At 44.5% G+C, this 26,010-nt stretch overlaps 1 protein-coding gene across 1 annotated transcript in view; it reads right to left on the reverse strand.

Annotated features, from left to right (window-relative positions):
* Positions 1–1,643: 1,643 nt before the first annotated feature.
* LOC137379334 (thyrotropin subunit beta-like) overlaps positions 1,644–26,010 on the reverse strand; it is a 35,729-nt gene continuing 11,362 nt past the window's right edge. Inside the window, exons 2-7 of the mRNA XM_068050044.1 lie at positions 16,938–17,130; positions 11,407–11,569; positions 10,122–10,384; positions 8,679–8,824; positions 3,292–3,458; positions 1,644–1,655 (exon numbers count right to left, since the gene is read on the reverse strand). Coding sequence (XP_067906145.1) covers positions 1,644–1,655; positions 3,292–3,458; positions 8,679–8,824; positions 10,122–10,384; positions 11,407–11,568 — 750 coding nt within the window. The 5' untranslated portion in view covers position 11,569; positions 16,938–17,130. The remainder of the gene's footprint in view (positions 1,656–3,291; positions 3,459–8,678; positions 8,825–10,121; positions 10,385–11,406; positions 11,570–16,937; positions 17,131–26,010) is intronic.

A 26,010-nucleotide genomic window follows, 5' to 3' on the forward strand; every position in this document is an offset into this window, starting at 1 on the left:
ATCTGCCACTTGTCTGACGATTCCACCAGCCTGTATACATCCTCTTGAAGTCTATCACTATCCTCCTTACAGTTCACAACACTTCCAAGTTTTGTACCATCTGCAAATTTTGAAATTGTGCCCTGCACACCCAAGTCTAGGTCATTAATATATATCAAGTAAAGCAGGGTTCCCAACACCGACCCTTGGGGAACTCCATTATATACCTTCCTCCAGTCCAAAAAAACAATCAATCACAACTACTCTGTTTCCTGTCACTCACCAATTTCATATCCGTACTGCTAATGTCCTATTTATTCCACGCGCTCTAACTTTACTGACAAGCTTATTATGTGGCACTTTATCAAATGTCTTTTGTAAGTCCATGTACACCACATCAACCGCATTATCTTCATCAAACCTCTTTGTTAAGTCATCAAAAAATTCAAGCAAGTTAATTAAAACGTGATTTGCCCTTAACAAATCCATGCTGGCTTACCTCAATCATTCCATATTTATCCAAGCGGCTGTTAATTTAGTCACTAATTATTGTTTCCATACCTTTTCCCTACCAAGGTTTAACTGACTGGCTTGTAGTTACTGGGCCTGTCCTTGCACCCTTTTTTGAACAAGGGTGTAACATTTGCAATTCTCCAGTCATGAGGAGGATTGAAAGATTATGGCCAGTGTTTATCAAGCTTCCCCTTAAATGGATCTATGCTATTCACCTCAACTACTCCATCTGGTAGTAAGTTCCACATGCTAACCATTTTAATGAATTCCCTTTGGATTTATTGGTAACTATCTTTTATTTATGATCCCTAGTTGCGGTTTTCCCTACTCTACCCTTTCATAGTCTTAAAGACCTCTATCAGCCCTCAGTCCTATACAAGTTTTAACATAACTTCTGTACTTGTCAATTCTGTTCCTCTGGAAGTGAACCCCAGTACCTTGTTTGCTCTTTTTCTGAATTTATTAACTTGTGTTGCTATTTTTAGTTGTCTGTCCGTACCTCCAGATCCTTGCTCCTCTACCCCATTTACCTTATTTTCTAAGGAATATGTGGCCTCCTTATCCTTCCCAGCAAAATGCACCACTTCACACTTAACTATATTGTGCGTCCCCTGTTTCCTCCTTCCCACCATTGGCGGTCATGCCTTCAGCTGCCCGTGCCCTGAGCTCTGGAATTCCCTCCCTAAACCTCTCTACATCTCTTTCCTCCTTTTAAGATGCTCCTTAAAAACCTACCTCTTTCCCAAGCTTTTGGCCACGCCCTAATATCTCCTTACGTGGCTCAATGTCAAATTTTATTTGATAATGCTCCTGTGAAGCACCGCGCGACGTTTTACTTTGTTAAAGATGTGTTACGACCGAGGCGGGAGGAGTGCACTGTTAATTCAGTCCCACTTCTGCACGGGTCATTGCATATCAATAAATTTTCCCACCGACCAAAAAACAGCCAATTATTCTATTTGTCCCCCGGAATAAAGTACATCAGCCAGGTTTCTTTAATCAACAACAAATTAAGTATTTATGAATAAACTAAGTCTTAAACAATAAATGAGATAAATCTATATAAACTCCTTATTCTTCCTAACCCTCATGCACACACACACACATTCAAAAACCGGTTAACTGGGGAAAAAGGATTTTTTGTTTTTGGTTTACAGCTGTTCCTTAGGAATAAAAAGGAAAAAAAAATAATTAAGTTTGTCAAGTTCTGGTAGGATATTTTGAGGTATCCCAGAGTTGAATAGTCAGATGCCACTCAAAGTCTTTCCAGACGTGTTTGATGCACAGTCTCTGATGGGTAGGCATTCAAGGCAATTTGTCTGTAGCAGGCTTCACGTAGGTCTTTTAGCAGGGGTGTAGCAACAGGTCTGCTTGGGTTTCACAACAGCAGTATAGCAGTAGAAGTTTTTTTTATATTTCAGGATTTCCCAAAACACAGGAGGCAACAGGAACAACTCTTAATGCAGGGATTCTTCAGAGACAGGAAGCAATAGGAATCTACTACCTCTGGCATACAGGGGTTTCTTCTCTAGAGATACAGTCTTCCTCTACAGAGAGGGTCTTTCTCTCTCTCCAGGCAGGTCAATGGTCACTGAGCAAAATCTGTTTTTTAAAACACACAGAATTCTAAGTTCTTAGTACAAAAAAAACTCTTGTAACAGACGCCATGTAAATACAAGTCGTTTGCTAGGTGGAAGCTGGTTCTTTGTAAATGGGTTTACCTTTTCCTACATTTAATGCGTAGTATCTCAAATGTAAGGTTAGAGACTGCTGTCAGTGATGATGGAGCATCAATCCTTGGAGGAATTGTAGAGCATTCCTCTGTCTGCAATTATAATGCAGGTATTAGCCTGTTTATTGGGAATGGATAACCATCTCTTACAATAAAAGGCAGAGAAATACATTAAGGTGGGGATAGTAGTGTCATGGGTGCGTTACTGGGTTAAAAATCTAGGGGACATGAGTTCAAATCCCACCATGGCTGTTTGAGAATTTGAATTAAGTTTACAAAGAAAAATTTATAAATAAAATGCTGGTGAGCATGAAGCTGTTGCATTGTCATAAAAATCCAATTGGTTTCTTAGTATCCTTCAGCAAGGGAAATCGGTCATCCTTACCTAGTCTGGATCTGTATGTGACTCCAGCCCCACAGCAACTGGGTTGACTCTTAATTGCCCTCTGCAGTGGCCCAGCAAGCCACTCAGTTGTGCAAGGGATGATGATAACTGCTGACCTTGCCAGTGACACCCATCCGCACCCCCCCCCCCCCACCCCCCCGAATACTGTGTGCAGTTTTAGTCTTACTTAATAATGTGAATGCATTGGAGGCGGTTCAGAGGAGGTTTACTAGATTGATACCTGAAATGAACGGGTTGCTTAACAAGGAAAGGTTGGACGGACTGGTCTTGTTTTCACTGGAGTTTAGAAGAGTGAGGGGAGACTTGATTGAAGTATAAAAGATCCTGAACAGTCTTGACAAGGTGCATGTGGAAAAGATGTTTCCTCTTGTGGGTGAGTCCAGAACTAGGGGGCACTGTTTTAAAATTAGGGGTCGCCCTTTTAGGACAAAGATGAGGAGAAATTCTTTCTCTGAGGGTTGTGCAACTTTGAAACTCTCTGCTCAGAAGGTGGTGGAGGCGGGGTCATTGAATATTTTTAAGGCAGAGGTAGATAGATTCTTGTTTGGCAAGGGAATCAAAGGTTATCGGGGGTAGATGGGAGTGTGGAATTCGAGACAGAAACAGATCAGCCATGATTTTATTGAATGGTGGAGCAGGTTAGAGGGGCTGAATGGCCTACTTCTGCTCCTAATTTGCATGTTCGTATGAACTTGTGATCGGTAGATGAGTTTGTTGACATTTTACCGTACTGTAGGGGGCCTGTGTTGCGTCGATGTGTTCGACACTGCCCCATGTTGATGCTTTTCCCGTTTTCATTCAAACAGACGGTTGCAAACCCAGACATTGCTGCAAGGAAGAAAATAAAAAAGCACAAAAATAAAGCTGAAGCCAAGAAAAGAAAAACTGAAGTCCTTCTCCCAGGCTGCAAGGCAAAAAAGGCTCGAAGCAACACACTGAAGGATTTGGCCATGGTGGAGTGAAATGGAAAAATAAACCGTCTGTTTTAATTAAATCATTTGTTTGTGAGGATTTTATAATAGAAGCTGAAATAACACTTCTGATGCCGACATTTGTTGTTTCCCTTTTCCAACATGGTATTTGTAATGTGGTGCAGGAGTATTTGATATGAGGTGCAGTTTAATGTACTGTTTATCCAGAAAAGATTGCCAATAAAAGGTGCTTTGTGGATAGCATCTATTTATATACAACAAGCGGCTGTTACTTATTCTTAACCTTTTTGTGAGAGAAGATATAGACTTAAAGCTTTAGTAACATTAATGATCTGTGGGTACCTTTCAGAATAATCGTGACTCCAATAAAAAGCAAAATACTGGACGCTGGTCCGTGGAGAGACCAGTCAATTTTTCAGACTCCGACCATTCTGCAACACGCTGTCTTTTGCCAGCATTTTCCATCCTACTTTTAAACCCCATCCCAGACTTTTCTGTTGCTCCCATTTTCCTGACACCCCTCACTACCTCAGCTTGCTCGCATGTCCGCTGTTTAATGCCCTTTATTATTTTTAGTTTCTTTCTATGACTTCACTAAGACAGTCTGTTACTTCATCCAGTAATCACTTCATGTCCATTCCTTTGTTCCTTCCCTTTCCTTTTTCTGTTCTGTTAACATTCCTGTCATGCTGCATTTGTAGGAAGATAGGGGCAAGAGGAGGCCATTCAGCCCCTCAAGCCTGTGCACCATTCAGTTGCTTTTGTTCATGGGATGAGAGTGTCGCTGGCTCGGCCAACATTTATTGGCCATCCCTAATTGCCCTTGAGAAGGTGGTGGTGAGCTGGCTAGATCCTTGCTGATCTGTACCTCAAACTCCATTTACCCTGTCTTCGCCCCTCGATATCCTTGCCTAATGAAAATCTACTGAATTCAAATCTGAAAAGTTCAGTTGACCCACAGCCATCTGGAGGAGAGATTTCCACTACCCTTTGTGTGAAAAAGTGCTTCCTGATTTCAGTCCAATTGACATGCCTCTAAAAATGGAATTCCTTTGTTCTGGACTCCTCCACCGGAGGAAAGAGTTTCTCTCTCTCAACCCAATCGAATCACTTCAATTAGATCAACCCTCAACCTGCTATATTTGAGGGAACACCAGCCTACTTTATACAACCTGCCCTCTTAATTTAACCCGTTTAGCCCCGGTATCGTTCAGTGAGTCTGCATTGCACCGCGTCCAAGGCTAGTATATCCTTCCTGAGATGCGGTGCCCAGAACTGAACACAGTTACTCCAGATGGGGTCTGACCAAGGCTGTGTACAAGTGAAGCATCATTTCCTCCTCTTTGTATTCCAGCCCTCTTGTGAAGAACTCAACTCATTATGGATGGCTTAATATTGCTTGGAAAATGTCACTGATGATCACATTGAAAACTTTCTGCTGTCCCATCTTTTGTCCAATGGCCGTAAGATATCTTTCACATAACTTCTAATTTTAACCCCCTCATTTCATTACTGCCCCCCTCCAACTAAAGGCCTGCTCGGGTCTGCAAGTGCAACCCGACCCGAGCCTGACAGAACCACATCTGACCCAGCCCGAGTCCTTTGATTTTTTTTATTCCTGCGCCCGGTCCTGACCCGACCACCAGAATAACGTTGATTACATTAGAGTTTGTGCTGTACCATAGATGGAATCGCTCACTGCAGCCTAGGGCGGAGTCCAAATGCAAGTTTCCTGCCTTGTTGTCCTGGCTGTCACTGTGTCCGCCCTGACCCAACCCCAAATGCCGGACCCGGAAGAGCAACCCAACCCGACTGTCGGAGGGGCAGTACTGAGGGAGTGCTGCAGTGTCAGAGGATCAGTACTGAGGGAACTCTGCCCTGTCAGAGGATCAGTACTGAGGGAACTCTGCCCTGTCGGAGGGGCAGTACTGAGGGAGCGCTGCCCTGTCGGAGGGGCAGTACTGAGGGAGCTCTGCCCTGTCGGAGGGGCAGTACTGAGGGAGCGCTGCCCTGTTGGAGGGTCACTACTGAGGGAGCTCTGCCCTGTCGGAGGGTCAGTACTGAGGGAGCGCTGCACTCTCAGAGGGTCTGTTTTGCGGATGTGGTATTAAACTGAGGGTCACCCTGCTGTCTCAGGTGGATGTTGTAAAAGATTCAAAGAAGAGTAGAGGAATTCTCCCCAGTATCCTGAACAATATTTATTCTTCAAACAACAACACCCAAAAATGTCATTATCTCATTGCTATTTATGGGAGCTTGCTGTGCACAAATTTGACGTCGTGTTTCCTACATTACAACAGTGACTACTCAAAAGTACTTGAATAGCTGTAAAGCACTTTGGGATGTTGTGGAAGGCATTATAGAAATTTGCACTCAATTTACTCCAGCTGTGTGATGTCAGCATATATCACATATGGACCCAGTGTACAGTGCAGATACATGTTACCCCCCCCCCCCCCCCCCCACCGACCTCATTTTTCGCTTGGTAAAGTTTTGGGGGTTCACAAGTTCCGAATAAATATTTAACTGCACTGGAGCAAAAATCTATAGACGTACTTCCAGGGGATTGTTTAAAATTTGATTTGAGGGAGCTTGTGCATATCATTAAATGTTCCAGCAATCTGTAGCCAATAGGAGTGAAATGCACTTTCTGATCCTTCTGTTTTGTGTAACTGAAACATTGAGTTCCAGTTTTTATATTGTTTTTAACGTGGTATTGTGAGTGAAATGTTGGTGCATTTTCAAGTGGGACTGTAGTTCAGTACTCAGTGGAATAAATTATATCCCGATCAGTGATGTGCTTATACAGCCACACAGATTAAATATTAATCTGTCCCATTTAGTAATTAGTCTGTGGATTAAAGTGAGCCATTTTGCTACAGTCATGCAAATATCTCCAGTTTGAGACTGAAAGCTCTCAGCTGGCATGAAACGGCTGTAATTTTTGTGCTTTTAGAGGGTTATTTTTCATTCAAGTAATGGTTTTTAGGTGTGGTGAATGCAGATGCATCAATTAGACTTAAGCACCTGCAGTGAGCAATTAACTGATTTCCTGAGCAGAGGAGAACTGTGAGAAAATTGGGCAGAGAATTGAGTGGAACAGTGGGTTAGACACTGAACTTCCACCTCGAGCTTTTTTTTATTCGTTCATGGGATGTGAGCTTCGCGAGCAAGGCCAGCAATTGTTGGCCATCGCTAATTGCCCTTGAGAAGGTGGTGGTGAGCTGCCTTCTTGAACCGCTGCAGTACACGTGGTGTAGGTGCACCCACAGTGCTGTTAGGGAGGGAGTTCCAGGATCTTGACCCAGTGACAGTGAAGGAAAGGTGATATATTTCCAAGTCAGGATGATGTGGGTTTGGAGAGGGACTTGCAGATGGTGGTCCCATGTGTCTTCTGCCCTTGTCGATCGAGATGGAGATTGTAGGTTTAGAAGGTGCTGTTGAAGGACCCTTGGTGAGTTGCTGCAGTGCATCTTGTAGATGGTACACACTGCTACCACTGTGTGTCAGTGGTGAAGGGATTGAATATTTAAGATTGCAGATGGGGTGCTGATTAAGCGGGCTACTTTGTCCTGGATGGTGTCTTCTATCACACTCCTGACTTGTGCCTTGTAGATGATGGACAGGCACTGGGGAATCAGGAGGTGAGTTACTCGCCACAGAATTCCCAGCCTCTGACCTGCTCTTGTAGCCACAGTATTTATATGGCTGGTCCAGTTAAGTTTCTGGTCAATGGTAATCCCCGCAGGATGTTGATGGTTGGGGGTTTTCAGTGATGGTAATGCCATTGGACATCAAGGGGAAATGGTTAGATTCTCTCTTGTTGGAGCTGTTCATTTTGTGCCACACTGGTGCGAGGCATGTTACTTGCCACTTATCAGCCCAAACCTGAATGTTGCCCAGATTTTGTTGTGTGTGGACATGGTCTTTTTGATGAGATGGGAATATCCTCTAAAAGGGTCTTGTGTAGAAGCAGTTTGTGCAGTCACAAAGCTGTTCTTTATTACCAGTCAGCATGAGACATGACATGTAGTGAATGTAGCATGTTTGGGAGGAACAGGTGACTTTGGATCATGGTTCTCAAAGCTCACCAACACTGGGGTTCTCCTCGGCTCGTGTCTGGGTCTATTGTAGACTCATTGATCGAAAGTGATTGCTCTGATTAGTCAACAACTCTATTTTCATCAGTGACTACCAGGGTACACTGACAGAGCTGCTGTTAAGCTTTAAAGCACAGGCTTGTTCAGGAATATAGAGCTATTTGGCAAAGTGTAGGGAACTGTCCCAGGCAACATTCCTGTCGCTGCAGGACAGTAAATTAGCTGCTCATTCATTCATTTGCTGTATGTTAGTGAGCTGCAGCTCCCGACCACATTGCTGGCTGGCAGATAGAACAACCTCCAGATATGGAGGATAGCTGTGAAATAAGTAGGACTTCTAATGAATAAGCAGTAACGGACCGCAGGGTGGTGCCTCTACATCACTCAAAAACCCCATAAACCTACTTTACAGCACCTTGTGACATGGCCAGCAAAGAACACCATTCAATTAGCCCTACCACAACGAAATCCTTCAACAATGGATCAGCTGATGGCTGTGAAGGCAGATGAAATGTTGTAGCAGGGCCTTGTCCTCAATTGTCCAGATTCACCTGATCAATGAAACCAGGCAGTGTCCCGCCAAGATAGTGAGATCTGCTGTGCAACAGGCCTCCCACTCTAAATAACATCATGCACAGGCCCTTCTACTTGTCTCCTCAAACTGTTTGACAATTAGCTAGTGCTGAGAGGGGCAGGATCGTGGTATCTCGGACACAAGTCACAACCTGACACAAAGGCAGCGGTTACTAATTAACCTCTCCACTCTTAATTGAGGCAGAAGGGTGGTTTGGTGTTAGTAGCTGTGTCTGAGCAGCCCTCTTCAGTATTAGCTCTGCTCACTCCACTAGAGGAAGGAGCTTGAAAAGATGCCCTAAAACTCACCTGCCTCAATCCAAACCCAACCGGAAAACTGCATCCAGTGGGATCACCCATCAGCGGTCACAGCTCATAGAAACAATCAAGATAGGATCCTGGAATATCAGGTCTTGGATTATTCAGAACAATCTGAGACAAACCATGATAGTAGCCTGCGAGCTCCAATGCTAAGATATTGACATCGTAGCCCTTAGCGAGACCCGTAGAATCGTCCTCAGCATGAGGGATTGCCAATGATGATGATGTTTGTGGGATCTTTCTGGGTACAAATTGACTGTATTTTCCTCTATAACAGTAGTACCTGCACTTCAGAAATCATTCCTTTGTTGTGAAGCAGCCTGAGTCATCCTGCATAGAGGGAACCCTCATTTTTAACCTGTATTTAAAATGTGTAACCAGACTCAAAAGTCACAGATGACAGGGAACTGAATTTCTCTCATAATGAGGGAATTACTCAGCAGAATATGATTGTGTGACTGTCTTGTTAGGACATTCAGAAATGACAGTAGATCATACTTTGTTTTTGAATTCAGTTTATTGGGGGCAGTCAGAAAACTTTGCACAAACAATAACAAAAGATCTCATGAATTTTGAAGCATGTCAGATATAACTTCAGATCAGAAACAAATTTAAGAAACAAAGATTGCAACAAAAGATTACTTGAAGAAGTAAGTATAATAGCTGCACAAGCACAGACAACAATTCAATGCAAAGTTATCTCTGTATCCCTCAGACAATCTCCCAGAGTCAACATTTTTCTTTAAAAGTAACTGTAATCTATGAACTAAATTCTATTACCAGATATTAATCACACTTGGCTAAAGTGTTTCCAAAACTCTCTAGACTGGCTTTAAATAATTTTTGCATTTCTTCATAAAGTACAAGTATTGTTCATCTTGAATTTTACAAATTGTTAGTTTATATTTTATTATATACTAGTAAATCTCTCATTGCTGAAGAGGCTGTCAAAGGATATAGTGGTGCAGGGAGAAATGGAACTATACTGTCACCTAGTGGCCACAGCCACATCTATAGTGTCACAGGGCCCTGTTTACATAAGGAATTCCCATTATAACCAATGACATAGACCTTTTCAATGTTAAATGTTGCCATGATTTTTGGTCATTTTTTTATGTCAACGGGAAGCAAAGTTTGTGGCTGGGAACTGTGAATATACAAGATATGTAAATATACAAGATTTTTAAATATAATATGGATTTGAAACAGCATGGAAATGATTTTCAGCAGCTGACTGGAAATCACGATTTGGGTTTTATTTGGCTTAAGGGGAATTCCAGAACAAGAGGCTATAATCTTAAAATTAGAGCTGGGTCATTCAGGGTGATGTCAGGAAGCACTTCTTTGCACAAAGGGTAGTGGAAATCTGGAACGCTCTCGCTGTAGGGTAGCTGTTGGGGGTGGAGTGAGAGGTCAATTGAAAATTCTACAACTGAGGTTGATAGATTTTTGTTAAGCAAGGTTCTTAAGGGCTATGGAAACAAGAAGATACAGATTGGCCATGAGCTAATGAAATGGAGGAACAGGATGGAATGGTCTCCTCCTGTTCCTATGCGTTGCCTGACAGTAAAAGGATGCGGGAGCGGGATGCAGGGATGCTCCATTGTGGTTTAGTGCAGTAGAAAGGAGGGTCAATTCCATTGACGCAGTCCGTGGTATCAGTTGCACACTGGCTGCACACACAGCTTAAGATCACTGGGAACCTGTAAAAAGGATCAACGTCTGCGGGACATCCAGGGAGCTTGATGGAAATGTACTTGACATCTTGGTAGGTGCAGACCCTCTGGATTAGAGCAATCTTTGGTAGCAGCGATTTTGTGTTGACATCCTATAATAATACAACATAATTCATCATCTACGGCAATGCTTTGCACCCCAAATACATTCTCACTTTCTGGAAAATGATTTGAAATTAGTGGCTGCTATCACCTTCCCCATACTCCCAATTGTCAACACCATTATCCTGTGTGGGGGGGTCAACCATGGCTCAGTGAGTAGCATACTCGCCTCGGAGTCAGAGGGCGAAGGTATTCGCGTCCCACTCCGCAACAGTCCCAGCAAGTGAAGACTAGAATCTGGTCTCTTAAGTACTGGATTAACCTCCATGAGTCTGGACGGAATGACCACTAGCTCAGGTTTGCATTCCGTGAGTCAGGGGAATAATAGGAGCCCCAGTCCAGGCAAACCCAGTGAGTGGAGACCAGAGTTCCGCTGTGAATACAGGGTTCTCCTCCATTCGGGCTTTTATGTTGGGTGGGAGCAAGTTCAACATTATGCGTTTAACTCTTAATGCCCCTTGGCTAACTACTTCCTTATATCCATAATATTATTGTATTATAGTCTAGGTTACATTTATTACATAGGACTTACAAAACAGCCATCACCCGTCTTATTGTCATAGAATGATACAGCACAGAAGGAGGCCATTCAGCCATTTGAAAGAGCTATCCAATTAGTACCACTACCCTGCTCTTTCCCTATAGCCCTGCAAATTTTTCCTTTTCAAGTATTTATCCAAATCTCTTTTGAAAGTTAACATTGAATCTGCTTCCACCACCCTTTCAGGCAGCGTGTTCCAGATCATCATAACTCACTTTAAAGAAAATGATTCCTCATCTCCCTTTCTGATTTTTTTGCCTTCGTATGTTTCCTAATTCTTTGACTGGTGTAAATTTTTGTGAAGCATCGGGGATGGTAAAGATGTTATATAAATGCAAGTAGTTGTTGCAGTGACCATGGACAGGCAACAGATGAAGCATTGCCTATATTTAAAGGGTAGGTATCTATAAAAAGCCATATTAACATTAGATGTTGAATTGTATAAACTATGCCCTTATTTCTGTAGCTTACCCGCGACATGCAGAAGCCAGCACAGATGGTGGTGTTGATGGCCATACAGTAGCTGCATTCTTCCTTCTCCACATATGACACATATCTTGTCACCGAGCACTGAGAACCAACCTGACGGCAACTCAAAAACAGGACAAGAGGCAACAGGCACAGAGCGTTCATGCTGGAACACAGAGAAATCAGCACACCCCAAGCTTTTATTGTGACAAATACTGTCAGTTCATTAGGCTTTTATTGTGCTGCATGTATATTAAGTTTGGTATCATCACATGCCGCATTCATAATTTGCAAGTCAAACAGCGCAGAACTGTAAAGTTATTGCCATAGTGCTGGGGATCTTACCCAGCGATTCTGTTGTTCCAGGAGCTACAGTTGCAGACACCACTGTACTGGAAGTGGCATCTTCAGACACCACTGTATCGGGATTAACATCTGCAGAAACCACTGTATCGGGATTAACATCTGCAGACACCACTGTACTGAGAGTGACATCTTCAGACAACACTGTACTGAGAGTGACATCTGCAGACACCACTGTATCGGGATTAACATCTGCAGACAACACTGTACTGGGATTAACATCTGCAGACACCACTGTATCGGGATTAACATCTGCAGACAACACTGTACTGAGAGTGACATCTGCAGACAACACTGTACTGGGATTAACATCTGCAGACACCACTGTACTGGGATTAACATCTGCAGACAACACTGTACTGGGATTAACATCTGCAGACAACACTGTATCGGGTTTAACATCTGCAGACACCACTGTATCGGGATTAACATCTGCAGACACCACTGTATTGGGATTAACATCTGCAGACACCACTGTACTGGCAGTGACATCTTCAGACACCACTGTATCGGGATGAACATCTGCAGACACCACTGTACTGGGAGTGACATCTTCAGATACCATTGTATCGGGATTAACATCTGCAGACACCACTGTACTGGGATTAACATCTGCAGACAACACTGTACGAGGAGTAACATCTGCAGACATCACTGTATTGGGATTAACATCTGCAGACACCACTGTACTGGCAGTGACATCTTCAGACACCACTGTATCGGGATGAACATCTGCAGACACCACTGTACTGGGATTAACATCTGCAGACAACACTGTACGAGGAGTAACATCTGCAGACATCACTGTATTGGGATTAACATCTGCAGACACCACTGTACTGGCAGTGACATCTTCAGACACCACTGTATCGGGATGAACATCTGCAGACACCACTGTACTGGGATTAACATCTGCAGACAACACTGTACGAGGAGTAACATCTGCAGACACCACTGTATTGGGATTAACATCTGCAGACACCACTGTACTGGCAGTGACATCTTCAGACACCACTGTATCGGGATGAACATCTGCAGACACCACTGTACTGGGAGTGACATCTTCAGATACCATTGTATCGGGATTAACATCTGCAGACACCACTGTACTGGGATTAACATCTGCAGACAACACTGTACGAGGAGTAACATCTGCAGACATCACTGTATTGGGATTAACATCTGCAGATATCCCTGTACTGGGACTGACATCTGCAGACAACACTGTACGGGGAGTAACATCTGCAGACATCACTGTATTGGGATTAACATCTGCAGATATCCCTGTACTGGGAGTGACATCTGCAGACACCACTGTGCTGGGAGTTGACATCTGCAGACAACACTGGACGAGGAGTAACATCTGCAGACATCACTGTATTGGGATTAACATCTGCAGATATCCCTGTACTGGGAGTGACATCTGCAGACACCACTGTGCTGGGAGTGACATCTGCAGACAACACTGTACGGGGAGTAACATCTGCAGACATCACTGTATTGAGATTAACATCTGCAGATATCCCTGTACTGGGAGTGACATCTGCAGACACCACTGTGCTGGGAGTGACATCTGCAGACAACACTGTACGAGGAGTAACATCTGCAGACATCACTGTATTGGGATTAACATCTGCAGACATTTCTGGACTGGGAGTGACATCTGCAGACAACACTGGACCTGGGGAGCATCTAAAGATACCACTGTACCAAGAGTAACATTTGTAGACACTACTGCACTGAAATGCCATTTCGCGATGTTTGCTACTTTGACAAACACTCACTATCTTTAGAAAAACAGAAATTAAATTTGAAAATGAGCAATTGGCCATTAACATCACACAATATCATTTCAAGGCACTGGGGATGTTTAACTCAGTAATAATTTCAGCCCTAGCATTGACAAAGAACAAAGAACAGTACAGCACAGGAACAGGCCATTCGGCCCTCCAAGCCTGCACCGATCTTGATGCCTGCCTAAACTAACACCTTCTACACTTCCGGGGACCGTATCCCTCTATTCCCATCCTATTCATGTATTTGTCAAGATGCCTCTTAAACGTCGCTATCGTACCTGCTTCCATCACCTCCCCCAGTAGCAAGTTCCAGGCACTCACCACCCTCTGTGTAAAGAACCTGCCTCGCACATCCCCTCTAAACTTTGCCCCTCTCACCTTAAACCTATGTCCCCTAGTAACTGACTCTTCCACCCTGGGAAAAAAGCTTCTGACTATCCACTCTGTCCATGCCACTCATAACTTTGTAAACCTCTATCATGTTGCCCCTCCACCTCCGTCGTTCCAGTGAAAACAATCCGAGTTTATCCAACCTCTCCTCATAGCTAATGCCCTCCAAACCAGGCAACATCCTGGTAAACCTCCTCTGTACCCTCTCCAAAGCCTCCACGTCCTTCTGGTAGTGTGGCGACCAGAATTGCACGCAATATTCTAAATGTGGCCTAAGTGTGGTTCTGTACAGCTGCAGCATGACTTGCCAATTTCTATACTCTATGCCCCGACCGATGAAGGCAAGCATGCCGTATGCCTTCTTGACTACCTTATCCACCTGCGTTGCCACTTTCAGTGACCTGTGGACCTGGACGCCCAGATCTCTCTGCCTGTCAATACTCCTAAGGGTTCTGCCAATTACTGTATACTTCCCACCTGTATTAGATCTTCCAAAATGCATTACCTCACATTTGTCCGGATTAAACTCCATCTGCCATTTCTCCGCCCAAGTCTCCAACCGATCTATATCCTGCTGTATCCTCTGACAATCCTCATCACTATCCACAACTCCACCAACCTTTGTGTCGTCTGCAAACTTACTAATCAGACCAGCTACATTTCCCTCCAAATCATTTATATACACGACAAACAGCAAAGGTCCCAGCACTGATCCCTGCGGAACACCACTAGTCACATCCCTCCATTCAGAAAAGCACCCTTCCACTGCTACCCTCTGTCTTCTATGACAGAGCCAGTTCTGTATCCATCTTGCCAGCTCACCTCTGATCCCGTGTGACTTCACCTTTTGCACCAGTCTGCCATGAGGGACTTTGTCAAAGGCTTTACTGAAGTCCATATAGACAACATCCACTGCCCTTCCTTCATCAATCATCTTTGTCAGTTCCTCAAAAAACTCAATCAAATTAGTGAGACACGACCTCCCCTTCACAAAACCATGCTGCCTCTCGCTAATAAGTTTGTTTGTTTCCAAATGGGAGTAAATCCTGTCCCGAAGAATCCTCTCTAATAATTTCCCTACCACTGACATAAGGCTCACCGGCCTATAATTTCCTGGATTATCCTTGCTACCCTTTTTAAACAAAGGAACAACATTGGCTATTCTCCAGTCCTCTGGGACCTCACCTGTAGCCAATGAGGATGCAAAGATTTCTGTCAAGGCCCCAGCAATTTCTTCCCTTGCCTCCCTTAGTATTCTGGGGTAGATCCCATCAGGCCCTGGGGACTTATCTACCTTAATGCTTTGCAAGAAACCCAACACTTCCTCCTTTTTGATAATGAGATGACTGAGACTATCTACACTCCCTTCCCTAGGCTGATCATCCACCAAGTCCTTCTCTTTGGTGAATACTGATGCAAAGTACTCATTTAGTACCTCGTCCATTTCCTCTGGCTCCACACATCGATTCCCTTCTCTGTCCTTGAGCGGGCCAATCCTTTCCCTAGTTACCCTCTTGCTCCTTATATATGTATAAAAAGCCTTGGGATTCTCCTTAATCCTGTTTGCCAATGACTTTTCATAACCTCTTTTAGCCCTCCTGACTCCTTACTTAAGTTCCTTTCTACTGTCTTTATATTCCTCAAGGGATTCGTCTGTTCCCAGCCTTCCAGCCCTTACGAATGTTTCCTTTTTGTTTTTGACTAGGCTCACAATTTCCCGCATTATCCAAGGTTCCCGAAACTTGCCAAACTTATCCTTCTTCCTCACAGGAACATGCTGGTCCTGGATTCTAATCAACTGACATTTGAAAGACTCCCACATGTCAGATGTTGATTTACCCTCAAACAGCCGCCCCCAATCTAAATTCTTCAGTTCCTGCCTAATATTGTTATAATTAGCCTTCCCCCAATTTAGCACCTTCACCCGAGGACTACTCTTATCCTTATCCATAAGTACCTTAAAATTTATGGAATTATGGTCACTGTTCCCGAAATGCTCCCCTACTGAAACTTCGACCACCTGGCCGGGCTCATTCCCCAATACCAGGTCCAGGATGGCCCCATCCCTAGTTGGACGATCTACATGTTGTTTCAAGAAGCCCTCCTGGATGCTCCTCACAAATTCTGCCCCATCTATGCCCCTAGCACTAAGTGAGTCCCAGTCAATATAGGGGAAGTTAAAATCACCCACCACTACAATCCTGTTACCTTTACATCTTTCCAAAATCTGTCTACATATCTGCTCCTCTACCTCCCGCTGGCTGTTGGGAGGCCTGTAGAAAACCCCCAACATCGTGACTGCACCCTTCCTATTCCTGAGCACCACCCATATTGCCTCGCTGCACGATCCCTCCGAGGTATCCTCCCGCAGTACAGCTGTGATAATCTCCTTAACCAGTAATGCAACTCCCCCACCCCTTTTACATCCCCCTCTATCCCGCCTGAAGCTTCTAAATCCTGGAACATTTAGCTGCCAATCCTGTCCTTCCCTCAACCAAGTCTCTGTAATAGTAACAACATCATAGTTCCAAGTACTAATCCAAGCTCTAAGTTCATCTGCCTTACCTGTTATACTTCTCGCATTGAAACAAATGCACTTCAGACCACCAGTCCTGCTGTGCTCAGCAACATCTCCCTCACTGCTCTTCCTCTTAGTCTTACTGGCCTTATTTACTAGTTCCCCCTCATTTATTTCACTAGCTGTCCTACTGCTCTTGTTCCCACCCCCCCGCCACACTAATTTAAACCCTCCCGAGTGACGCTAGCAAACCTCGCAGCCAGGATATTTGTGCCCCTCCGGTTTAGATGGAACCCGTCAAGACTCCAAATTCATTGACTTAAAGCAGTTGCATCTTGAGCCCAAACTTTCACCAAACTTATGGTGGTAAACGAGAATTATACATTCAGAGAATTCGATTAACACTCAAGAAGAATCTAGAAGGATTATTTAAAGATTGCTGAGCAGTTGTAGAGATGTGTCATTACCTTGCAATCAAGCGTTGTAAATGTAGGCAGCAGTCTGGTGTCTGATTCACGGAATGTCCAAGTGTTTTTATACTGGGTTAGGGTCTAATCTCCATGTGTACACTCAGAAATAACGTGACCTGCTCCCCATCTGCAAAGCCAATCTATGGCTTTAAGCTAATTGTATTTAGCTCGAAGTACATAATTAATATCCCTATAAACAAGAATCTGTGTGTCATTAAAAAGGAAATTAGTTGCATGTATCCCAACCTAATCATTTAATAAATAAAAACAAACTAACCTAATTGGCTGTAATGTGATTGCTGCCTTTAGCTTCATGTTTACACATGGGCCGATAGAACTGATCCCTGTTCATCAGCTGGACAGTAATCAGGTAATAGAGATGCAAATTTTGATGTCATTGTCCATGAATCACAGAAAGTTAACATGCAGGTACAGCACACAATTAGGGAAGTAAATAGTATGTTAGCCTTTATTGCAAAGGGATTGGAGTATAAGACTAAGGAAGTGTTTAATTTTAATTGTTCCACCATTGGTAGCCATGCCTTCAGCTGCCGAGACCCTAAACTTTGGAATTCCCATGTTAAACCTCTCCGTCTCTCTACCTTGCTTTCCTCCTTTAAGACACTCCTTAAAACCTACCTTTTTGACCAACTGTGGCTCAGTGTCATCTTTTGCTTTACAACGCTCCTGTGAAGCACCTTGGGATGTTTTATTATGTTAAAGGTGCTATATAAATGCAAGTTGTAGTGCTTATTGTTGTCTTTCTGCAATTATATAGGGCATTGGTGAGACCACACCTGGAGTACTGTGTACAGTTTTGGTCTCTGTACAGAAGGAAGGAATGGCATAAGTCGAGGAGGGATGACGTCCTGCAGGCAGATTTCAGGGAGCTAGGAAAGAAATTAAAACTGTGCATCTACCCTGTCAAGTTCCTTCAGAATCTTAAATGTTTCAATAAGGTCACCTCTCGTTCTTCTAAACTCCAATGAGTAAAAGCCCAACCTGCTCAGAAGGCAATCTCTTCATCCCAGGAAACAATCTAGTGAATCTTCTCTGAACTGCCTCCAAAGCATGTATGTCCCTCCTTAAATAAAGGGACCAAAAAACTGTATACAGTACTCTAGGTGTGGTCTCACCAATACCCTGTACAGTTGTAACAAGACTTCCCTAATTTTATACTCCATCCCCTTTGCAATAAAGGCTAACATTCCATTTGCCTTCCTAATTGTGTGCTGTAGCTGCATGCTAACCTTTTGTGTTTCGTGTATGAGGACACCCAGATCCCTCCAGCATTCTATAGTCTCCCTCCATTTAAATGATATATATCTGGGGATGTGGGACTTGTACAAGTCAAACAGGTTGCACCTCAACAGAACTGGGACCAAAATCTTGGCAGGGAGTTTTTGCTGGCGCGGTTGGGAAGAGTTTAAACGAGCTTGGCAGGGGAATGGGAACCTGAGCGTAGATTCAAAAGGAAAAGAAGGAAAGCTGGAAATAAAAGGCCGGAAATCGGTAAGTGAGTTTGGAACATCTAGGAAACAAAGACTAGAAAATAGACAACAAAGGAATTATTAGTGATAAATGGCATACACTTCAATGCAAGGAGTCTAGTGAATAAGACAGATGAGCTCAGGGAACAGATAGACACATTAGATGTATGATATCACAGCCATTACTAAGACATGGCTTAAAGAAGGGCAGGAATGGCAGCTCAACATTCCTGGTTACAGGGTTTTCAGACAAGATAGGGAATAAAAAAGGAGGGGGTGCTGGGTGGGGGTTTGTAATATAGGTTAAAGAAGCAATTATAGCTGTAAGCAGGGATATATGTTAGAAGGATCATCAAATTAGTCCATATGGATTGAGCTAAGGAACTAAAAAGGGGCACACACTGCTGGAAGTGTACTATAGACCTCGAAACAGAGGGAGATAGAAGAGAAAATATGCAGGAAAATCTCTGAGAACTGCAGAAACAGATAGGCGGTAATAGTGGGGGATTTCAACTACCTGAATATTAATTGTGATAAATTCAGTGTAAAAGGTATAGAGGACACAGAATTCTTTAAATGCATTCAGGAGACCTTTTTTTAGCCAGTACGTAACAAACCCAACAAGAGAAGAGGCAAAAACAGAAATGCTGGAAATACTCAGCAGGTCAGGCAGCATCTGTGAAGACAAACAGAGTTAACATTTCCGTCTGAGTGACCTGTGTGAAGGTGCAGGCCTGGACTTAGTTTTAGAGAATGAAGCTGGGCAGGTGGAAGGGGTTTCAGTTGGGGAGCACTTTGGTGCTAGTGATCATAATTTAGTTAGATTTAAAGTACTTATGGAAAAGGACAAAGATAAACCAAGAGTAAATGTTTTAAATTGGGGAAAGGCCAATTTTACTAAGCTGAGATGTGATTTGGCAAAAGTGGACTGGAATCAGTGTCAGAGCGGTGGGAGGTATTCAAGGAGGAGATAGAAAGGGTTCAGAACAAATATGTTCCCACAAAGAAAGGGTGGGAGTCCCAAATCTAGACCCTCCTTTATGTCAAACTACATACAGAGTAGGATAGGCAAAACAAAAGAAAACATAGATAATAAAAAACAAGAAATGCTGGAACCACTCAGCAGGTCTGGCAGCATCTGTGGAAAGAGAAGCAGAGTTAACGTTTTGGGTCAGTGACCCTTCATCGGAACCAAGAAGGATTCCGAAGAAGGGTCACTGACCCGAACCATTAACTCTGCTTCTCTTTCCACAGATGCTGCCAGACCTGCCGAGTGGTTCCAGCATTTCTTGCCTTTATTTCAGATTTCCAGCATCCGCAGTATTTTGCTTTTATAAAAGAAAACATAGGCTAGATATCAAGAGTTCAATACTGCAGGAAGCCGGGAGGAGTATTGACAATGCAAGGTGAAATTAAACTGGGAATTAGGAAAACAAAGAGAGGGCACAAAAAAATATTGGCAAGTAAAATCAAGGAAAACACAAAGATGTTTTATAAATACACTGGGCAGAATCCTTTGCCTTTAGGGCTATGAGCGTGTTTTGGGACCGTTTCTGCATCCCGCCCCTGCTCTGTCAGGGTGCCCACCTGCGAGATCTTCCCCAGAGGTGACCAATAGAGAGGCTGCCTCTAGGCCCACCATCAAATTAAGGATGGCGGGTGGATCGCTAAGGCCACAGCCAATCAGAGGGCTTGCAGCCTTGGAAGGATGGCAGTCACATTGCCAGAGGTGGGCACTGCCACTGTCGGAGGGGGAATGCGAGCGCGTCTCTATCTTGAAGCACATGTTGAAGAGGTAAAGCTTCAATAAAAAAATGCTCTGGCCACAGCTGTGAGACGACCCCTGTGGTGGGGAAACCCCTTTACAGGGTGGCCCACTCAAGGCTGTGGCTCTGGTTGGAGGGGTGGGTGTTAGTGTTGGAGGCCTCGCTTGGCAGAGCTTGGCCCTCAGTGGTGGGGCCTGTCTGCCATTGGGAAGATCCTGATGGTGTCTCCAATCAGCCCACAAATGAGCACTTAATGATGCAGACTGGCTACCCGCTGTTGCCAGGCAGGTGGCCTCCGCAGATGATAACCCGCCTCCAGGAAGAATGCCCCGAGGTGGGAACACGTTGGCCCACTGGCCCAACACCAACTTCTGTGAAATTCCTCCCGGTCCCGCCTTCTAGCCCGTCCTGTGGGACTGGGAAGATTCCCCCATAAAGAGCTAAAGAAAACGTAGGGTCAAGTAAAGACGTAAAAGGGAACTTGTGTGTGGAGGCAGAAGACATGGGCCTGGTTCTTAATTTTTTAAATATATTCGTTCATGGGATGTGAGCATCGCTGGCTAGGCCAGCATTTATTGCCCATCCCTAATTGCCGTTGAGAAGGTGGTGTTGAGCTGCCTTTTTGAACCGCTGCAGTCCATGTGGGGTAGGTACAGCCACAGTGCTGTTAGGAAGGGAGTTCCAGGATTTTGACCCAGCGACAGTGAAGGAACGGCGATATAGTTCCAAGTCAGGATGGTGTGTGACCTGGAGGGGAGCTTGCAGCTGGTGGTGTTCCCATGTATTTGCTGCCCTTGTCCTTCTAGTTGGTCGAGGTGGTGGGTTTGGAAGGTGCTGTCTCCACAAGGATTGTGGGATGGTCACTCCTACCAATACTGTCATAAATACCTTGGGTCTGTTTTCTCAAAAGAGTGGGGCATTGCAAACATTGTAGTTAAGGATGGAAGTGTGAAATATTGCATTGGATTAATCATAGTGAGGGAGGAAATATAAAGCTGTTCAGCATCCTTGAAAGTGACTAAGTCACCAGGCCTGGATGAAATGTATCCCAGGCTGCTAAGAGAAACAAGGGAAGAAATAGTCACAGTGACTAATTCACTGACTGTGAAACGCTTTGGGATGTCCTTGGTTTGTGACAGGTGCTATATAAATGCATGTTATTGTTTACACCGTTCAGAAATATAAGCATAGTAGAGTAGTTCATATATCTCATTGGTGTTTGTGGGACTTTGCTGAACACAAATTGCTGATGCAATTTTCTACAAAGCAAAGGGTAACTTTCTGTTTATGAAGCACTTTGTGAGATGGGCTGAATGGCCTCCTGTGCTGTACATTTCTGTGGCTCTAAAGGTATCGACTGGATGGAGAGTTGAGGCAGGTTGTGGAGCTGCAAACATGCATGGATTTGTAAACGCAGATGAGGATTTTGTTTTCAATGCATTGGGGATTAGGGATCCATTATCCACGAGGGGATTTAATGCTTTACTGAACAAATAACCTTAATCATGGATCAGAAGCAGAGATCCTTGCACAAAGCAGCTTGGCAATCATTGCCCCCTAGTGTCCTTTACCCGTCTCTCTGGATCCTGGGATTATTTCTATACATTTTATGCATCACTCACAAGATCACAAGATAGTTAAGTGTGAGGAAGGCCACTCAGCCCATCTTAATAGATCTAACCAGAGAGTCCCTACACTCACCCACAAGTGCGTCGAATTGTTTCTTAAGAATTGCTTCTTAAAGAGGTTTTGCCTCTTGTGCTCACTCTGTCAGTAAGTTTCACGTGTCGATCATTCTTTTTGTGAAATTTCCCAGAGCAGAATTTTTAGGTCTTGAAAGGTCGGGCACGGTGCCAGATGGGTGCAAAATAGCGCCACGGGCCGATGTGCCAGTTTCACATCCCCATTCCTGCCCCTGGTGATTTTTCTCAGGACTGGGGAAGGGGAACTAGAAACCCATCCAATTTGGGAATGAAGCCAATAAATCCAGATAAGGAACTCAGTGTCAGCTCATTAAGGGCCTGTTTGGAGTTTTGGTGACGGCACATGGGTTGCACGCTGGATCAGGGACAGTCTGGGTGCATGGAGGCGGCAACACAGTGGGGAGCCAGTCATGGGCGCACCAGGATATAAGGACGGCCCTTAAAAGGGAGCATGGCTGAGAGGGGCACAGCCACTGGCACACCAGGTGCCATCAGGTGTGTAGAGGTTGCAGGGGGCATGGGCTGTACACACTCGGGCAGTGCAGACGAGTGTCACCCACCTGGCATCATGGGGATATAAGGGGAGATTAGGGTTACAGACATTATTCTGAGATGGCAGAAGGGGCGTAGATTTAATGTCTCATCTGAAAGATGGCACCACCGACAGTGCAGCATTCTCTCAGTGCTGCCCCTCCAACAGTGCATTGCTCCCTCAGTACTGCCCCTCCGACAATGCAGTGCTCATCAGTACTGACCCTCTGACAGTGCAGCACTCCCTCAGTATTGTTTTTCCAACAGTGCAGCACTCCCTCAGTACTGACCCTCTGACAGTGCAGCGCTCCCTCAGTACTGTCTCTTCAACAGTGCAGCACTCCCTCAATACTGCCCCTCCGACAGTGCAGCACTCCCTCAGTACTGACCCTCTGACAGTGCAGCGCTTCCTCAGTATTGACCCTCTGACAGTGCAGCACTCCCTCAGTACTGACCCTCTGACAGTGCAGCGCTTCCTCAGTACTGTCTCTTCAACAGTGCAGCACTCCCTCAATACTGTCCCTCCTACAGTGCAGCACTCCCTCAGTATTGACCCTCTGACAGTGCAGCACTCCCTCAGTACTGACCCTCTGACAGTGCAGCGCTTCCTCAGTATTGACCCTCTGACAGTGCAGCACTCCCTCAGTACTGACCCTCCGACAGTGCAGCACTCCCTCAGTATTGACCCTCTGACAGTGCAGCACTCCCTCAGTACTGCACTTGGGATGTCAGCCTAGATTTAATGCTGAATTTTTTGGAATAGGACATAAACCCACAATTTCCTGACCCAGAGGTGAGAGAGACAACCACCAAGTTAGGGTTTCTACTAGGCTAAACAGTCCAACTCTCTCTAGTCTTTCCTTATAAGTCAAACCCCTAGACAATGGAGATCATTCGCGTGGCTCCTCTCTGCACTGCTTCCAGTAGTTGAATATCTCCCACGTCTCTTGGTGACCAGAACTAGTGTGAAAATGTGTACAGAATGTCAGTTACATCATTAATCCACAAGATGGAGGTGTCCCACCTCTTTGACAGGTTTGTGAAGTAACTGCAAGTAATGAGTCCGATTATTTTGACAAGGGCAAGATGTTTGGGTGGGGGGGATATAATGAATTTCTGTTCTTATTGAGATGAGGAATATTCCCCCTGGGATGTAGAACACACTCCCATATTACACCCCCATATAGGGGTACAGTAGCTTAGTGATTATATTATTGGACTAGTAAATCCACAGCAATGTGGCTAACTCTTAATTGCCCTCTGAAACGGCCCAGCAAGCCATGACCACCACCACCTTTACAAGGGCAATTAGAGATGGGCAATAAATGCTGCACTTGCCAGCGATGCCCACAATCCCATAAACAAATAAAAAAAGGACACCAAGGCCCATGGAATTTCAGCGTTCCAGTGTTAGTTGCAGGGCAAAGTGCCACCCTAGTGGCAGTGGATTTGGAGAGCCCTGGTAGAAATTAACCCTCCTGTGCCTGCACCCCAACTTCAGAACAGCTCCTTATGTTGCACCTGTGCATCGATTTTCCATTGCCACATCAGCGATCCCAGTGAATGGAACCGCGAATCAGCGCCAGACTAGGGTCCCAGGGGTTAACTCTTATCATATTGAATCCTTAAAACCAACAGATAGAAGAGATTTTATTAATATAAAAGCAAAATACTGCGGATGCTGGAAATCTGAAATAAAAACAAGAAATGCTGGAACCACTCAGCAGGTCTGGCAGCATCTGTGAAAAGAGAAGCAGAGTTAACGTTTCGGGTCAGTGACCCTTCTTCGGAACAGACTTTATTCCCCATTGATCTTGGTTAAAATTGAACTCAAATGCAAGGGCTAAAAAAGCAGAGTGTCCCCCAAACTCCCAACTGCTGCTGCTCCAATTTAAAATGCCAACCCTCTCTCCCCACTCCTCCTGGAAGGTGGTGGATCACAGTTAACCCCTTGGTACCAGGTATCAAACGAGAGGAGAAAGCCGAGGGGGATTTTTGCGCAGGAAAGTTTGGAGGCTGGAGGTGAGAAAGGCCATTGAGATGCAAGAGATGGTTAAGGTTGGCCAATGAAGCTCAAACACAGATAAATGTGAGGGATTTCATTTTGTTAAGAAAAATAAAGAGGTCACATGTTACTTGGAAAATGAAAATCTAAATGGGGAAGGGGAGTAAAGGGTAGATAGACAAATCACTAAAAGTAGTGAAACAGGACGTTAAAAAAAAGTAAACCAAGCAGTAGAATTTATTTCTAGAGGGATAGAGTTGAAAAGTAGGGAAGTTATGCTAATTTTATATTGAACCTTTGATAGACCATATGGAGAGTACTGGGTACAACCCTGGTTGCCATATTAAAAAAAGATATTGAGGCCCTGGAGAAGGCACAAAAAATGATTTACAAGGACAATAAGAGAACTGCAAGGTTAAACCAATCAGGAAAAAATGAACAGACTGGGACCCTCTTCTCTTGAAAACAGAAGGCTGACGGGTGACTTTATAGAAGTCTTTAATGTTGTGATACTTTCCTGCCAGGATATACCCATAATGCGCAGCAGACAGTGAAGAGGGAAATTATTGAGCTTCTTTTCCTGGTAGCTGTAAGTTCTTGGTACGCTGTATTTTTCACAGGATAGAGCTCCCAAGTGTGTTGGCACTAATCAAACAGAGGTGGCTTTGGTGGACGGACACGTCCACAGGATGGAAGACGGTTGCATACCCAAGGGCTTTCTCTATGGTGAGGTAGCTGGGGCCAGGCGATCAGTGGGGCCCCCAAAGTTCCGCTTCAAGGATGCTTGCAAACGTGACATGAAGGCCCTAAATGTCAACTATCGCGCCTGGGAGTCACTAGCTGGCGAAAGAGGGAAATGGCGACACATCCTGTGGACTGGTGTGCACTACCATGATGACCAGATGCTACAGCAGCTTGGCAACAGGCTCCAACATCAAAAACAACAACTCACAGCATCACTTGGCAGCTTCACGTGAGGCACTTGTGGCAGAACCTGTCTCTCAAGGATTGGCCTCACAGCCATCAACAAAGGTGCAGCAAGAGAAGACACCCCACCTACATGGATTGTTTGCTGCGTGTCCATCATCTTTCATAGATGGAAGGATGTCAACACATCATTATGAAAGGTGTTGATAGAATAGGCACGCAGAGAAATGTTTCCAATTTTGGGAAAGAGCAAAGCTAAAGGCATCAATATAAGATAGTCACCGAGAGATCAAAGAGGGAATTCAGAAGAAACTTAAAAGGATGTGTTGCAGGACTGGGAGCCGTTGTATGTCAGTGAGTAGAGGGTTGATGTGTGAGTGGGTCAATTCAGGATGCGGGGCAGAAGAGTTTTGGATGGCTTCAAATTTACGGAGGGTAAAAGATGGGAGACCAGCCTGGAGTGCATTGGAATAGTCGAGTCTTGAGATAACGAAAGCAGGAGTGAGGGTGCAGGCTAAGTATTTGAAACAGAATGATATAAAAGGATACAGAAAAAAAGCAGAGAAATGGGATTAGAATAGACAGCTCCAGCAGAAGATTTAGCACCAGCACTGGCACGATGAGCAGAATGGCCTCATTCTGTGCTGT

The sequence above is a fragment of the Heterodontus francisci genome, chromosome 18 (genome assembly GCF_036365525.1).
Source record: "Heterodontus francisci isolate sHetFra1 chromosome 18, sHetFra1.hap1, whole genome shotgun sequence".
Taxonomy (NCBI): Eukaryota; Metazoa; Chordata; class Chondrichthyes; order Heterodontiformes; family Heterodontidae; genus Heterodontus; species Heterodontus francisci.